A 16,013-nucleotide genomic window follows, 5' to 3' on the forward strand; every position below is an offset into this window, starting at 1 on the left:
CCCAAAGCAACAAACGCAGAGCGGCCCATCGCACAGAAGTCAGTGAAGGCGACTTAGTAAAAATACGCCTACCCCACAAAGATGCCAGCCTAGGCTCTAAATACAGCAAGGCCATAGACATCACCAGCAAGGAAACCAACCACGTCCACACCAGCGACGGAAGGCGTGAAACCTAGAAAGAGTGGCTGTGTACTGCAAAAGAGGGTCCACCAACCACCCCTCCACGGAAGCAGGGGATAACCATGAACAATGGGTTTCGGCAAAGGATCCCCAACATCCAGCGACAGACGCTTCAGGAGAAAAGAATCAAAAGGAACATTCATACACAAGCCTCCCACCCAAGTCCAGATAGCCACTCTGGGAGGCAACACCAGAGGACCTCACTCCACCCGAAACACCCTGCATCACCACTCAATCTCCAACCAGAACAGACCTCAAAGGGAGAGAAGAAAGCCCAACAGGTTCATTGACCTTGTCATGAACTAGCAACCATCTTTTCCCACCAAAGGAGGTGTGTGGGGACGACTCCTCGCAAGATCAAGGCAGTGCGTGATCTCGCCTGAGTGAACGAGCACAAAGAGCGTGAATACGAGAGAGAGCGGCAGAACTCGGTGGGAGGCTGATCAGGCAAGTCAGCCCCAGCGCTCCGGAGAAGGAGCTTAACATTAGAACAGGGCCACCTGACAGAGGCCCCAAGCAGCAGAGCATAATACCAAGGCTGGGGGAAGACTCCTGGGTGCTCTTGCTGTGTAAGTTTGTCAGGTCCCTTGACACTTTGCATTCAGTGAAGTTACTGCATGAGTGGACAGAGAAAACTGTGAGTATGGACCTCAACCCTTCCCAGGACTATGCTCCTCCCTACTTATTGTTAATGTTTCAGGTGTCTCAATAAACACCCACTCAACCCATACAGTGTCCTGTCATCCTTCCAGGCCACCACACGCTTATTTTCAGTTAGGGGAAATACCAATTACAAAGACCGCTTCGATTACAAGTAAAATGAGTAGGTTTCCAAATGAATGCAAATATGATGTACTTTCCAAAAATACACCAGTAAGACATGAGAACTACTTTATTAGTCCCCCAAAACGAGTATACTTTTAGTTTCCCAAAATAGGGAGTAAAACACACGTATTTCAAGTTTGTATCTGGAGCCCTGACACAAGGGTTACTTAAAGTCAGAAAGAAGCAAATCCCCCTTAACAGGGGAGATAAAGAACTGTGTCCAATCCACAGGCTTCTATCTCGTTCAACCCAGATCAGCAATACATTCTATTATCGGAAACTGGGAAATACTTACCAGTTATTCTTTTGTGCTGTTTGCAAGGAACACGTTCTTAAAAATCATGCCCCATCTAAGTGATACTTCGGCGCTGTGTGTGATGTAAGCGGCTAATTCAGAAGAGTGATTCATTGCTGCATATCTCTCTGCTCCTTTGATTTTCATCTATAACTGGGGGGTTGTCCTACCCTCTATGATTCAAGAGGTACCCAATCTAAATTAGGGAGGTGCATAAAGGACAACCCCCCAGTTATAGATTTTCAGGCCCTCCAGTCCTCCCCGCTCCCGGGCAGCCTCTTTGTTTTCAATTGAGTCGTGATATAGCGCTTGCTATAATAGAGGCCCAGAAATCACAAACGTGTCAAGCAAGGCATATCTTTATGCACCTCCCTAATTTAGATTGGGTACCTCTTGAATCATAGAGGGTAGGACAACCCCCCAATTATAGATTTTCAGGCCCTCCAGTCCTCCCCGCTCCCGGGCACCCTCTTTGTGTTCAATTGAGTCGTGATATAGCGGTTGCTATAATAGACGTCCAGAAATCACAAACGTGTCAAGAGAGGCATATCTTTATGCACCTCCCTAATTTAGATTGGGTACCTCTTGAATCATAGAGGGTAGGACAACCCCCCAGTTATAGATTTTCAGGCCCTCCAGTCCTCCCCGCTCCCGGGCAGCCTCTTTGTGTTCAATTGAGTCGTGATATAGCGCTTGCTATAATAGAGGCCCAGAAATCACAAACGTGTCAAGAGAGGCATATCTTTATGCACCTCCCTAATTTAGATTGGGTACCTCTTGAATCATAGAGGGTAGGACAACCCCCTAGTTATAGATTTTCAGGCCCTCCAGTCCTCCCCGCTCCCGGGCAGCCTCTTTGTGTTCAATTGAGTCGTGATATAGCGCTTGCTATAATAGAGGCCCAGAAATCACAAACGTGTCAAGAGAGGCATATCTTTATGCACCTCCCTAATTTAGATTGGGTACCTCTTGAATCATAGAGGGTAGGACAACCCCCCAGTTATAGATTTTCAGGCCCTCCAGTCCTCCCCGCTCCCGGGCAGCCTCTTTGTGTTCAATTGAGTCGTGATATAGCGCTTGCTATAATAGAGGCCCAGAAATCACAAACGTGTCAAGAGAGGCATATCTTTATGCACCTCCCTAATTTAGATTGGGTACCTCTTGAATCATAGAGGGTAGGACAACCCCCCAGTTACAGATTTTCAGGCCCTCCAGTCCTCCCCGCTCCCGGGCAGCCTCTTTGTGTTCAATTGAGTCGTGATATAGCGCTTGCTATAATAGAGGTCCAGAAATCACAAACGTGCGAAGAGAGGCATATCTTTATGCACCTCCCTAATTTAGATTGGGTACCTCTTGAATCATAGAGGGTAGGACAACCCCCCAGTTATAGATTTTCAGGCCCTCCAGTCCTCCCCGCTCCCGGGCATCCTCTTTGTGTTCAATTGAGTCGTGATATAGCGCTTGCTATAATAGAGGCCCAGAAATCACAAACGTGTCAAGAGAGGCATATCTTTATGCACCTCCCTAATTTAGATTGGGTACCTCTTGAATCATAGAGGGTAGGACAACCCCCTAGTTATAGATTTTCAGGCCCTCCAGTCCTCCCCGCTCCCGGGCAGCCTCTTTGTGTTCAATTGAGTCGTGATATAGCGCTTGCTATAATAGAGGCCCAGAAATCACAAACGTGTCAAGAGAGGTATATCTTTATGCACCTCCCTAATTTAGATTGGGTACCTCTTGAATCATAGAGGGTAGGACAACCCCCCAGTTACAGATTTTCAGGCCCTCCAGTCCTCCCCGCTCCCGGGCAGCCTCTTTGTGTTCAATTGAGTCGTGATATAGCGCTTGCTATAATAGAGGTCCAGAAATCACAAACGTGCGAAGAGAGGCATATCTTTATGCACCTCCCTAATTTAGATTGGGAACCTCTTGAATCATAGAGGGTAGGACAACCCCCCAGTTATAGCTTTGATTTTCATGGCTGCAAAGGCTGCACATTATTCCTAGAACGCTGCTCGCGGTCACAGTAAGACTGAGATTGGCTGCAAATTCATTGCTCCCTTGCGACGCGCCATTTCCTGCGACACTGATGCTACGTAAACCATGCAGACTCATGACAGCATCCAGCCGGCCTCATTCTACAGAGGACACGGGTGTCAATGGTGAGGGATGTCAAGACTTGCACGTTCTAAGAAGGCTGGGATAAGGGCCTTTATGCATTTTGTGTACTTACATATTTATTAAGACCTTTATGCATTTTGAAGTTGAATTGGAGTCAGGCAGAGATGGGTGCGGCATTCAGTTTTACAGGCAAATTAACTATATATAATGTATGTAAATATGTTAATGCTCTTTGGATAAAAGCGCTATATAAATAACACATTATTATCATTAGTATGAGGTACCACACAATGAGGCATTATTATCTTGAGAGTCTCGGGAGGATAGTGTTTATTATTAGTGTTTCGGGAGGATAGCTCAGGGGCAACGTGCTCGCCTTGGAAGCAAGACGATCTGGAGCACCACAGGTTCGATCCCCGGGTCCGCGCTTAAAAACCTCTGGGTATTAAGCGTGTTATAACTAACTTATCATATTTAGGAGGTTTTTTGAATGCACAAAGACAGGTCAGGTTGTTGATGCCCATTTGCAATTAGCCACTCAGACCTTTGCAAGGTGAAGAAAGAAAAAGCCAGATGTCAAGGGTAAAACTATTGTCAATAGCAAAGTGGTAGGCAGCACTGCAAGAGCACTTACCTTGCAAACACAAAGGATTGTGAGATTCGGGCAATGGAGTTCGTGTGCTACAGCACGTAAGGAACTTGGTAGACTCATTTGACCTTCTGCCCTGTATTTGCCATCACGTTGTTCGTATACGCATGTTTAATGTCTTATTTGCATGGTTATACCTATTGCACTGTAATTTTATTACAAAAAGTGTGTTGTTGAAAGTACAAGTAAACTTGCACAACAATACATCTGCCGGTGACATGAGATTTACATTTGTATTTGGGGGGCATGTGTCTGAGCTATCTTATGCCTGCGCTACCCCTTAGGCCCGGGTTCATTGTTCTCTATTCTACTGCCATCCTCACTTAACTGGTCTCATAGCACAGTGAGTTAGGGAGTTGAGAATGAGATCAGTGGGTCCCTACCGAATATTGATGTGAATCCTGATGGCGTCAACTCTGCCTTTTATTAGTGTGATATCAGTTGAATAAGTACCATTCAGTTGGAGGGAATAGTAACACCTTTTACTTGTAGTGCTACAGACTGACATCACTGATAACAAGAGCTAAACAACAAGCCAATAATGCTATAATAATTATTATATACTTAGTGAGTGATGTGGCACTCCCCTATTTACCAATTTCCTGCAATACGAGCCAACATGGCTCGTACATTTCGCATGGCTCGGAAACTGGCCAATGAGAGGGGGAATTGCGTGACTCCCCTGGTCAACGCTGCTGGCATGTGTCTCACTGCGGCACTCCCGTTCATCACAGGAGTGACGAGAGCCACGCCGCACAATTGAATCTCGCCCAAGCCACACCTGGCAGACATGGCCTAAACACCAAAGCATTTCAAAACCCCCTCACCCCTTCTTACACCTTAGTGTGGTGAGAGCAGATGGGTCTGCCCCACCCCGACCCCTTGCCCCCCTGCTGCAATAATCTTCATAAGGCCATACCTTGCAGATGTGGCCTGCTCCTCCTCCTCACCCCCGAAACACCTACATTACTTTGCCAAGCTGCACCTGACAGAGGCAGCCCGGCTGATTTCTAAGCCCTATACCTCCCTCCTCATCATGCTGCTACGTGGTTGCTGGGAACTAGCAAGTTCCTAGCAACCAATGTAGGCATATTCGCCCTTTTCTTTTAAACGTCCCCTTCACCACGTGGGACATAATAGATTTATAGACACTACTCTCAGGCTTTACCAGGAGTCCTGTAAACCTTGTTAAATGCCCTCACAGTACTCAGGCCAGTCCCCCCCAAATTCAGCCTTTCATCCTTCCGAGGTCGATAAATGAGCATCACACACCGTGGGTAATAATAAGCAACACTCAGATCCCTGAGGGTTCGTAGCGCTATATAAATGCAAATTAATTATTGTTATCGGGAGTTACTATTGATTCCACAGTCTAACTGGTGCCATACTAACATACATATGTGACATTTACTCTGAATGTTTGATAATATGAATAAAGGTGATAAAAGTACACATCTGAGGGACATTTAACTCTTTCTTCTTCTTGCTCCCTCACCTGCGGTGTCCCACAGGGATCCTCACTTTCCCCGATTCTGTTCAATATCTATATTTGGGCGTTGGTCTGCCTCATCCGCTCCTAAGGCCTTCCTACACTAACTATGCAGATGATACTCAGATCCTCCTTCCGCTTTCAGGAGATTATGGAAAGGATTTGGCCTTGTTAAATAGGGTGTACATCATCATCCAGGCATGGATGGCTACTCATGGACTATGCCTGAATGATGATAAAACAGAACTCATCATCTTAGGCACCACAATCAGTATAAAGAAACTTGGCCCGGCTTATAAATCCTTCATGATTGACGGGAACAACATCAAAGTCGGACTGGAGGTCAAAACATTGGGTTTCTATCTAGACTCCAATTTTTCCCTCAAAAGACAAGTGAGCTCCCTTGCATCCTCCACGGCTTACACGTGCAAATTAATCCGTGCAGCCAAACCTTTCCTGTCCGACACTAGTTGTCTGACACTCGCTAGAGCCCTCATACTGTCTCGCCTTGACTATTGTAACGCCCTCTACCTAGGATCCACCAAGGCCATCACCAATAAACTGCAAACCCTTCAGAACAACGCTCTCAGAGCAGCTCTGGGCATCTCCAGAAGAGAACACATTACAGGACTCAGCCAACAGAACAATTGGCTCCCCACCAGAGATAAAATTCTCTTAAAAACGGCATCCCTCACCCACAAGTCTCTCAACAACGCAGCCCCAACCTACCTGATCAACAGGTTCCACAAACTATCCTCCTCAAGACCCATCAGAACCGCATACAAAGATTGCTTATCTGTCCCCCACTACAAACGGGCCACTATAGGAGGCAACAGCTTCCCGGTAAAAAATGCCAAGTTCTGGAACTCCCTGCCTCCAAACCTCAGAGCAGACTTGCCTTATCAGAACTTCCGTTCCAAGTTAATCTCCTGGCTGAAACTGGAGACCCACTAAAACCAGGTAGTGTCCAGCGCTACACGCACACATCGTAACCACGTGTGCCTATTGCTTATCTGTATATATTGATTTGTATATATTGTATATAACATTTGTGCACCTATATTTGTATTATGTATTTTCCTCGTGTAGTGTAACCAAGCTTCGAAAATTCTTGTAAAGTCTGCGCCCTGATACCCCCGGGTACTCTCGCGCATTATAAATAATAAAACAAACAAACAAACAAACAAACAAACAAACTGTTACTCTTATGCTGACGACACTCAAATCCTGATCCGACTGGATCAAGATCAGGCTGAGGTGTGGTCATGCCTTCATGACTGTTTGAAGCCGTCAGTGGCTGGATGGACCAGAACTGGCTCAAACTTAATGGTGATAAAACTGAGGTATTGGTGGTGGGTTGTCCTCCAGATTCCTCGCTGTGGACCTATGCTTTCTGGCCCACCTCTCTAGGTCTTCTTCCTAGTCCAGTTAGTAAAGTGAAAAACCTGGGTATCATTCTCTCTGCCTCTCTCTCTATGTCCAACCAAGTGACTGTTGTGTGCCAAGCTGCCCAACATCAGATCAGGGTCCTTAAGAGGGTTTTACCCATGATACCGGAAGCCATTCGCCTCCCCCGTGGTGGCTGCGTTAGTCCTCTTGCGGTTGGACTATTGTAACTCTTTATACCTGTCGCAGCCGATCGGCCTAATACAGCGGCTTCAGCGCATGCAGAACCTGGCGGCCAGGCTAGCCACTGGCACTCCCTATGGAGCCCACATCTCTCCAGTGCTCCGCCGACTTCACTGGCTTCCGGTGGGCCAGCGCGTCCATTATAAGTCGCTGTGTATTGTCCACCAGGCGGTCCACGCCCAAGGAGCTGTGTATCTGCAATCAAAATTCTCTCGTTATATCCCAGAACGTGACTTACGCTCCTCCACCACTAATCTCCTTGTTGTTCCAAGGTTTAACCGTGAAAGGGTTGGCGGTAGGGCCTTCTCCTTCGCAGCTGCTAAACTCTGGAACAGTCTTCCATTGGCACTAAGAAGTGCTTCCAACCACCTTGGTTTCAGAAGAGCCCTTAAGACCAATTTGTTTTAGCTCTCCATTCTCTCTGGCCCTCCCTTCGTAAGTAGCTCTCCTCTCTAGCGCATTGATGCCCTTGGACGACCGTGCGCTCTACAAGTCTTGATAACATAACATAACATTTACAGCGGAATGAACATACATAATGGACAAAAATGTAGTGTTTGCATTCCATGCACATTTTCGATTTGCAGAGCATTACTGAGGTCAACTAGTGCATTTTCAGTACTTGGCAACTGACTGTTTACATAGCCAATCATTCCTAAGTGCAATGATTCTAGTTCCCTGTACAAAGGTGTCAAAACTAACAATATTTCACTAAAATCAGCAGCCATGTTTAAAATAACATACAGATTGTAAAATCTTTTATTCTCACAACTTTACAGGCAGACACATTTCATACGATATGATATGTTATTTATAACGCGCTTAATACCCATCGGTTTCTAAGCGCGGGCCCGGGGATCAAACTGTGGTGCTCTGTGTCGTCTTGCTTCCAAGGCGAGCATGGTGCCCCTGAGCTATCCTTCATAGTGGTGTCATGGGGGAGTTCCATATTTGTGAATCTGGTATACATTGAATAGAGTGTTTAATGAAACTGCAGAGAGATGGTAAAACAATCCCGTAGAGCAGGGGTCTTCAACCTTTGGCTGTCCAGAAGTTTTGGGCTAGAACTCCCTCCAGCCTTAGCCAGCATAGCCAATGGTGAGAGATAGTCATTGACAAAAGCATCTGGAGAGCCACACGTTGCAGAGTTGATGCAGTGTTGTCTGCCACAATAGTGTGAAAGATGTGCCAGAAATAAATTGAGTAAAGGCCTCTCTGGGAGCTATATGGTTGTAAAATCTCACCATCAACCTTCCCTGCAATACAATTTACTACCCAGTGCTCTAAGACTCGTTCCTGCCACTTCCTTTGTTGACAAAACTTCACTCTTAGATCCACTTCAAGTTGAGTGGATGGGTGCTACCAGTCTTTTCTGACAAGAATATAATTCAATAGTAATGTACATAAACATTGCCTATGTAAAGCACTTTAGATGAGTGTACTATATAAAAAACAAATTATTATTATTATAATTTGAAGGTGCTGCCACGGCCTACATGGCAATTGCTGGTTCTGTTATTATAACAAATAAAATTACTTAGTGTTCATTCAATTTGTTGTAATTACTTCTATTTTTGTTGTCACATTTTTATCTTAAGGGGGTCCGTGGGGGGTGTTACCACCATGTGCCCCTTTTCCCCCTTCACTACTACCCCTAGCCGCAACCCCACCCCTAACCCTTAAATAAATCTACATAATTACTTCCCCACAAAATAGTAACAGTGAAGTAAAGTACCTTGAACTAAATTACTTCGATAAAACAACAACATACCCAATGATTTCATTACGTCCAGGCCCAGTAGCCAGGACCAATCATTCGGCCTGCTTCATGGAACAGTAAGTGGCTTTGGGCATAAGTATCGGATAGGCCACCCACACAGTGCCTGCGGTGCACCATTTCACCCTCGGCCCCTGCTGTACCTCCTCCCCAACATGTTAATCCACTGAGATGGTCAACTGCTTCATTAGTCTACAGTCTATGTTGTTCTTTTTGAAACCGACGGCAGGGGATTTTTGGTTGCATACTGTCTTCTGTGAAGTGAGCCAGAGGCGTAGCCAGGATTGTCTAGCAAGTGAGGCTTGAAGCTAATGTACTTGGGCCCACCGCAGTGACATTGACATATATAAATTCCCACACTGCGGTGCTAAGTGGGCAATTACAGATTTTGGGTGGGCCTTGCCTGCTCAGGCCCAACCCTGTCTACGCCTCTGATTAGTGCGCTTTCACCTGATAAGGTATTTGTGCAATAAGTTATTAGGTCTAATAGCACATTTTCTTCCACGATTTGTTGGAGTTATGTGAGCAGTCAATAGTGTCTCTAGGTCTGTGGAGCTGTGGGAATATCTTAATGCATTTTAGTGCCATGCATTGTTTTAAAATTCAGCTGATGATCCTCAAGCTGTATGTGGCTGTTATGCTGCCCATAAAGCCATCCGATAATGGAAGAGGGTTTGTACCCTTTGCTTGCCGAATGAGGAATGATGGGTTGGTACCCTTTGCATGCCGAATGGGGACTGAGGAGTGTGTTCTGGCCTTGCTTGAAAATCATCCTCAAGTTTATACTTGGCTTGATTTTTCCAGGTCGCTGTTTCCTGTGAAGTGCAACGGGGCCATGGAAATGCTTTCACGTCTTGGACATGATACTTCTTGATGATGACATCAGGAAGTCTTGTTCAATGTTTCCTGAAAATAGTTGATTCATTAAAGAATTTAGCAGATTTTGCAAATAACTGTCTCCAGGCCTTGCCCAGATGATACGGTACACATGTCAGTTAGTCCACTGATGGTGCTTGCAAGTATATAGACGGGAAGAAGATATAACTAGTACTATGGTGAATGCTGGTTGATTGGGCTGTGGGGTGCATTTTAAGGCCCCAAACAAAAGTCCTTTTCACATGAATGGCAAGATGATAAACACAAACAAAAACGGCCTGGCATTTGTTTTGTTTTCAAGTAAAGTTAAAGAGCCATGTGGAAAGGGGCCTACCTGTCATTACCAATGGACAAGCAGCATTTAATTTAAAAAAGAAGAAGGAATCAAAGATCCCTTTCACATGGAAAACAGGATTTTTAAACAGTGAAAACAAAAACGGCCTGCACATGTGTGTGCAAAAAAAACAGTTTGAAAAAAAATAAAACTGAAAGAAATATCACTGCTCATAGAACAATGTCAGGAAAACAAAACATGATGTGTGGGTTGACAAAAGAAATGTAGATTATGTTTCACCTACAAAACGCCAGTGACCTTTGAAGAGCCACTTTGTCTTCATGGAAAACCAGTTTCTGGCTGTGGTCAAAACTTCACAAAGGAAAACGCCCACTTCCAGCCTGGATGTCACATCTCCCATCTAATGAGCCCCCCACAATAGAATTTGCTGCTGAAGGTGTTGAAAGCCCAGTGTTCTCCAGGCGTGCTTGCTCTGAAAGCAGGTGGCTTCAAGGAAAGTCAACCTTGGCTGAAGCATGACTAGAAAATGTGAAGACTAGGGGCTGTAACTTCAAAAAGCAAGCTTCCAGCACAAAGGAGACTGATATATAAAAATAAAACTCTGGGCACAGGCTGACGCAGTGAAAACAAATAGCCTGAAAGCAGAACATTCAAAATTAATTTTAAAGGACTATTATCATTTAGCCCTTTTTCACAGCAACCCTAATATGAATTGAATTCATTTTTGTACCATTTACTATGTAATTTCTAGGCGATTTTGGGAATATAAAATGCATCTGCCTGTGACTCAGGGAACTGCAATGGCCAGTTAAACTATGTTCCAAATGGGAGAGTTGGTGAGCGGGTGGAAAATGAAATTAGGGATTTGCTTAATAATTTAGATATTCATAACTGTTGTACTTTTTATGGAAACGGCAGAAATGAGTCACATGGCCATGTTACATCATACGGATTTGGTAGTCGGCTTATCTAATTCTCCATGATCAGCTAAAACAGAAAATATGTTAAGTATGGCAGTTGCTAGTAAAATTATGACATAGTAATACATAAGTAGTTTTTGTCAAAAAGTTGAAAGGAGAACAAAGGGGCGATGACAAAAGGGAATGACATATGTTGCTTCAAACCCCTAAACCAATCCTGACTTGGAGGCGGGGTTGGGAGGAGAGAGTGGGTAACTGTCCAATCCCAGTGGCAGGGATTATTGCAGGGTACTTCCCCAAAATTGTAAAATTGGTGATGTCATTTCGACTATATAAGGGGAACTGCACTAGGACAGTGAACACACACACAAAACACCAGGGAGACAGAAAAAAGAGAAAGACAGGAGGATAGAGAGAAGAGACAGGCCATCAGGAAGGCTGCTGAAATTTACCATTCTGACAGCTGTAAGGAGACACCAGAGGAGATTGCTGAGAGTGCATCTGGGTAGAGTTGTCCATTTCTAGGAAGGCCTCAAAGCAGACTGGGTCCTGTGGTGGAGACCATGAGGCCATTTTTGAGAGTGGAGTGACCAAACCTCTGCCCTATCTTAATCTAGATGCTGCTGGCTTTCCTGAACCTTAAACAGGGGCTTGCTATGTAAGCAGAAATAAGCCCTGGAAAACCAAAATGTGGGGGAGTCTGCTTGCCTTGAATCCTTTCCCTTTATAGCGGGTTGGGGGGGCGCAAGTGGAGGGCACAACTGTATAGCTCCTTAGCCTATGTAACCAAAAATATTAATTTAACTAATTCCCCATTTGGCAGAACACTACGGGGGGAATTTTGTTAAAATTCTAAATTAACAAAGCTCACCTTCCAGTTGATGCTGAAAACTATAGCATACAAATTAATTGGGTAATCCTTGTTGTCCAGCTAACCCTGACTTCTATAAGGAAGAGGGGTGTCTTTGTTCATAAATCAGTCCAGCCTTTTTATCCATCTTCCCCAACACAGGCCTTTCAGTAAGGTGGGTCTGAAATCCAAAATTCCCCAAAGCATTCCAATTTTTCTGTCTGACTTCCCAATATAGACCAAACCGGGGGTGGGGGAGGGGTCTGGAAAACAAAGCAATACAACACTGTGTTTATTTTAAACCAAAGGTGTGGGCGAAATCATAATTACCATATGTATTTGAGCCAATCTTGAAATCCTACTGCTAGCCCTTTAAGCCTGCAGGAAAATGAAAATCGCAAAACAGTACAATTGATCAGTGTAATTATTTTGTGAAGTGATTTTGCAGAAAGTAAGAAGTGTGCTGTGTTCTTTTTAACTCACGTTTGTGATTTATTTATGCAGAGATAAGCTGATTGTTTTGTGCCATGGATAAAGTGGTGTTTTTTTATATTTTCGTGCTAATTTCTATTACTGGTAATTTAAATAAATACCTATATATTTCCCGTACACCGGCCTGGTTCTTGGCTCTTTGTTAGCTCAGGGGAGAGGGATCCAAGGGGCATGATATGTGTCTGAGATAGGGCTAAAAAAGAATCTGTTAAACAGTTTGTTGCATAACCACGTGAGTGGAGAGGGAAGGAACTCCCTGTGTTGAGGGTGGCTTCTCAATAAACCGTTACAGGGCGGTGTGTGGGAAGATCGCTTGGTGATGGAATCCTCTTCACAAATTGGTTGCACAAATGCAAGCAGGCTCAGACTGGCCTATAGGGCGAAAGGCCCGTGGCCGAACCAAAAACACAAAAAGCTGGCGTTAGTCACTTTCTTTTGGTCAAAGTGGGCCACTTTTTTGGCCAATGCGGGCTAGTTTGATGAGTTACTTCACTATGCAGCTAGTCGTTTTGACCGGTGTTGCAGAATAAATACTCTATTAAATGCATAATTTGCATCACATTTTATTTAAAAAAAACTCCCGCTTGGGTTCTATTCAAACAGTGTAATAAAAGGAATGAATCGCCATTTGCATCTGTGGGCCACTTTTTCATTGGTGCCGAGACAATTTTATGGCCCAGTCCGACCCTGGATGCAAGCCACCAGCATGCTGTAGTTACATACGTACGATTGTTCGAAAGTTTACAATCAGCAATATTCATTCACTAATGTTCCTTATATGAAATATCATTTTACGAGGCATTTATTCAAAGCAAACAGGGCAGCTGCTACGGCAGACAGTTAAGAGTGTTGAATGAAAAAAATAAAGATGTGGCTTCGCATTGTGGTCAATGAGCTTTCATTTTGCGAGTTTAATTCTTATCATCCTAGTATCGTAAGGTCCAGCTGTCATTCTGTTCCACCGCTTGCCGTTAATCCTAAGCATATTTTACTTTACACGTGATTAATCTGAGAGGCGACACTCTGAAATGTTTCCTTTGCATGCTTTTCGGTGGTAAAACACTACAAATTGCACGAACTGAAAGAATCACAATAACATACTAAAGTATTAACTACTGCCACAGCAAAATACCGGTTTAGTCCGCGTTAGCATCTATGCGACGTTAAGTATTTACCTTGAGTCCACCACAGACTGGACATGCTGCAAAGAGCGCTCTTGTAATCCCAGGCTGGGGGCTACATATTTCACAGGGGTCAGCTGCGACTCCACTAGGTGGTGCCAACTCACTACTTTTAGGTTCTGACACCTGTCCTTGTGGTTTTACAGCTGCCCACTTTGGGACAAAATCCACATATGTCTCGTCACGCGAGTCTTTGGTGCTTTCGTGGTGTGAGGGGGGCTGCCGCCCAGTGCCCGGAGTTTGCTCGGGGGGCGCCTTTGTTTCTGTGTGCGTTGCCAGTCGCTTGGCGCTGGCAGTGCCTTGGGCATGGTCCTTTGTTAATGGAGAATCTGAACTCCTGGGATGGGTATCTCGAGCAGCAGCTGAGTGTAACAAACTCCGGGGTGTGTCGTAATGATGCCTGCTGCAGCTGGGAACCTGATACTCCGAGCCTGAGGCCCTGGGGGGCTCGGCGTGCTGGCAAGTGCACACATTCAGGTCCGCAGCCAAGTTCAGCGGCAGGCTCAGCAAGGATCCGAACTCCTCGCCGTGGCAGATGTCCAAGCTCCCGGCATAGGAAGAGAAACTTCCAGAGTAAGAAGAGTGACTTCCAGTGGCGATTCCGCTGTCAGAAGAACTCTGGCGACCTATTTCCTGCAGCTGCCTGGGCCGCTGAGGCTGCTTGGGAGGTTGCCTGCTCGGCCGCATCGCTTCTGCATAGGCTTTCTCTTCCCCAAGATGGATGCTCTTGGCAGCCGCCATTCCGTGGCTCTCCATGGACGAGCTGGCAGAAGACGGCTCAGGCCAAATGGTTAATCTGCTCCCGATACTGGCATCTGAGTGACTTGTGTCTGAAGAGGAGCTTGACAAACTTCGGTCATCCCCTAGAATGGAAGAAGCAGAGCAGAATGATGTTACATGGTCCCATTCTTTTCACGAACACTAGCAAATGATAGATATAAACACGCATTGATACTGTTTTCGAAAATATTCCACTTCAACTGCCCCCTCTCCTTGATAATACATCTTTTAAAAAGCATTGGCAATGGAAACAGTTTTGGCTTTTGTGTAGGCATTTGCCAGGTACTCCCACAGTAGTGGTAATTGGCCATTGATGGTAGCAACTGCAAAATAGTGAGAGTATATACCTGTATATAATAGCATTGCCTGGCAAATGTCTAATACTCATACAAAGTACAGCAACCTCCCCCACCCTAGCACTCACGCTGGAGCCTGCTAAGCAGTTCTCCGTCAGTCTTTGAATGATCCCAGAGATTTAACAGCATATTTCTCGATCTTTGAGTGTGCTCTCCTCAACCCTCTCACTACCTTCCACCCACGGCTCCCCCTCGGGTGGAACCATGATGACCTTCTCTACCCTGCCTTTTCACTGTAATCTTGGCCTGTAATTCTATTGTGGGTAAATGGAACCTGGCTGCAATTTCACTTTGTCTTTAACTGCAATCTGTGCCTTGCATGTTAGTGCGCAGTATGAAAAATACTCTAAATGTATTTTGCCCTCTCTTCTCAACTGTATACTGTGGCCTAACTGGTGTGTATGCTCTGTTTTCTCCGATTCATGAAGCCCTACTTACTTCTGCAGCTCGGCACCATCTGAACCTTGAATCTGCTGTGTTTTAAACCTAGTGGTAACAAAAAGGAGCTTCAAAATGCCTCGGGAAAGGTATGAAGCAAGGAACTAGAAACACACAATGACATGTTCTCGTGAAGGCACTATTAGTCTAATGATTTGTAGGCTAATATTGTTTACTAGATTGATCACTTTCCTGAATTAATCACCTAATTTAGTTAAAATATGGTACCCTACATGCAATGTTTGTACAGTGTATGCTGATTAGCACTATTCCAAAAGAAGTAGCAAAATCTAAAGTGTATTTACATAATGTTTTTAATTTTTACCATTTTTCACAAAATATGATAAATTCTACTGAACAATAAAAAAATAAATAGACGGATAAATTAGAGGGCAAGAAAATGAATCAATGAGACATAAAAGATGTAGGGCATGAAAGAATGGCTGGAATTTTAAACCTATGCATTGATTGTTTTCTGCTGCATTTTAGTGCTTGTTGTGAAACTTGAATCTAGGTGTGCCTTAAACCCGGGCTTTGATTGCTTTCTGATGCATTTTAGCACTCACCCAGTATGGGTACGTGAAATTCTGCTTCCTTGTGCACATCCTATTCAAGCACCTCCTTCATCTGTACCTGCTTGGGTGCGAGCCACCTTGTGAGTCTATGTGTGCATTGTGCAGCTTCCCTGTCCGTCTCTCTACTTCCCCCCATGCCTCACCACTCACACGACGCTCTCTATCTCCCCTATCTACTCTAACTGCTACTCTATCACCTATCTTACCTCTCTTTCTCACAAAGCGTGGAAGAAAACATCTTTAAAAAGCTCTCCTGACCTCTAAACCAGGCCAACATATTGCTGA

At 44.8% G+C, this 16,013-nt stretch overlaps 1 protein-coding gene across 2 annotated transcripts in view; it reads right to left on the reverse strand.

The window, feature by feature from the left end:
- The window catches only part of DOK7 (docking protein 7), a 1,054,554-nt gene that overhangs the window by 573,769 nt on the left and 464,772 nt on the right, over nucleotides 1-16,013 (reverse strand). For both annotated transcript variants that reach the window (XM_069632037.1, XM_069632036.1), the window contains exon 7: nucleotides 13,574-14,442. In XM_069632037.1, the coding sequence (XP_069488138.1) occupies nucleotides 13,574-14,442 (869 nt within the window). The remainder of the gene's footprint in view (nucleotides 1-13,573; nucleotides 14,443-16,013) is intronic.

This window comes from Ambystoma mexicanum, chromosome 6q (assembly GCF_040938575.1).
Source record: "Ambystoma mexicanum isolate Mex_15411 chromosome 6q, UKY_AmexF1_1, whole genome shotgun sequence".
Taxonomy (NCBI): Eukaryota; Metazoa; Chordata; class Amphibia; order Caudata; family Ambystomatidae; genus Ambystoma; species Ambystoma mexicanum.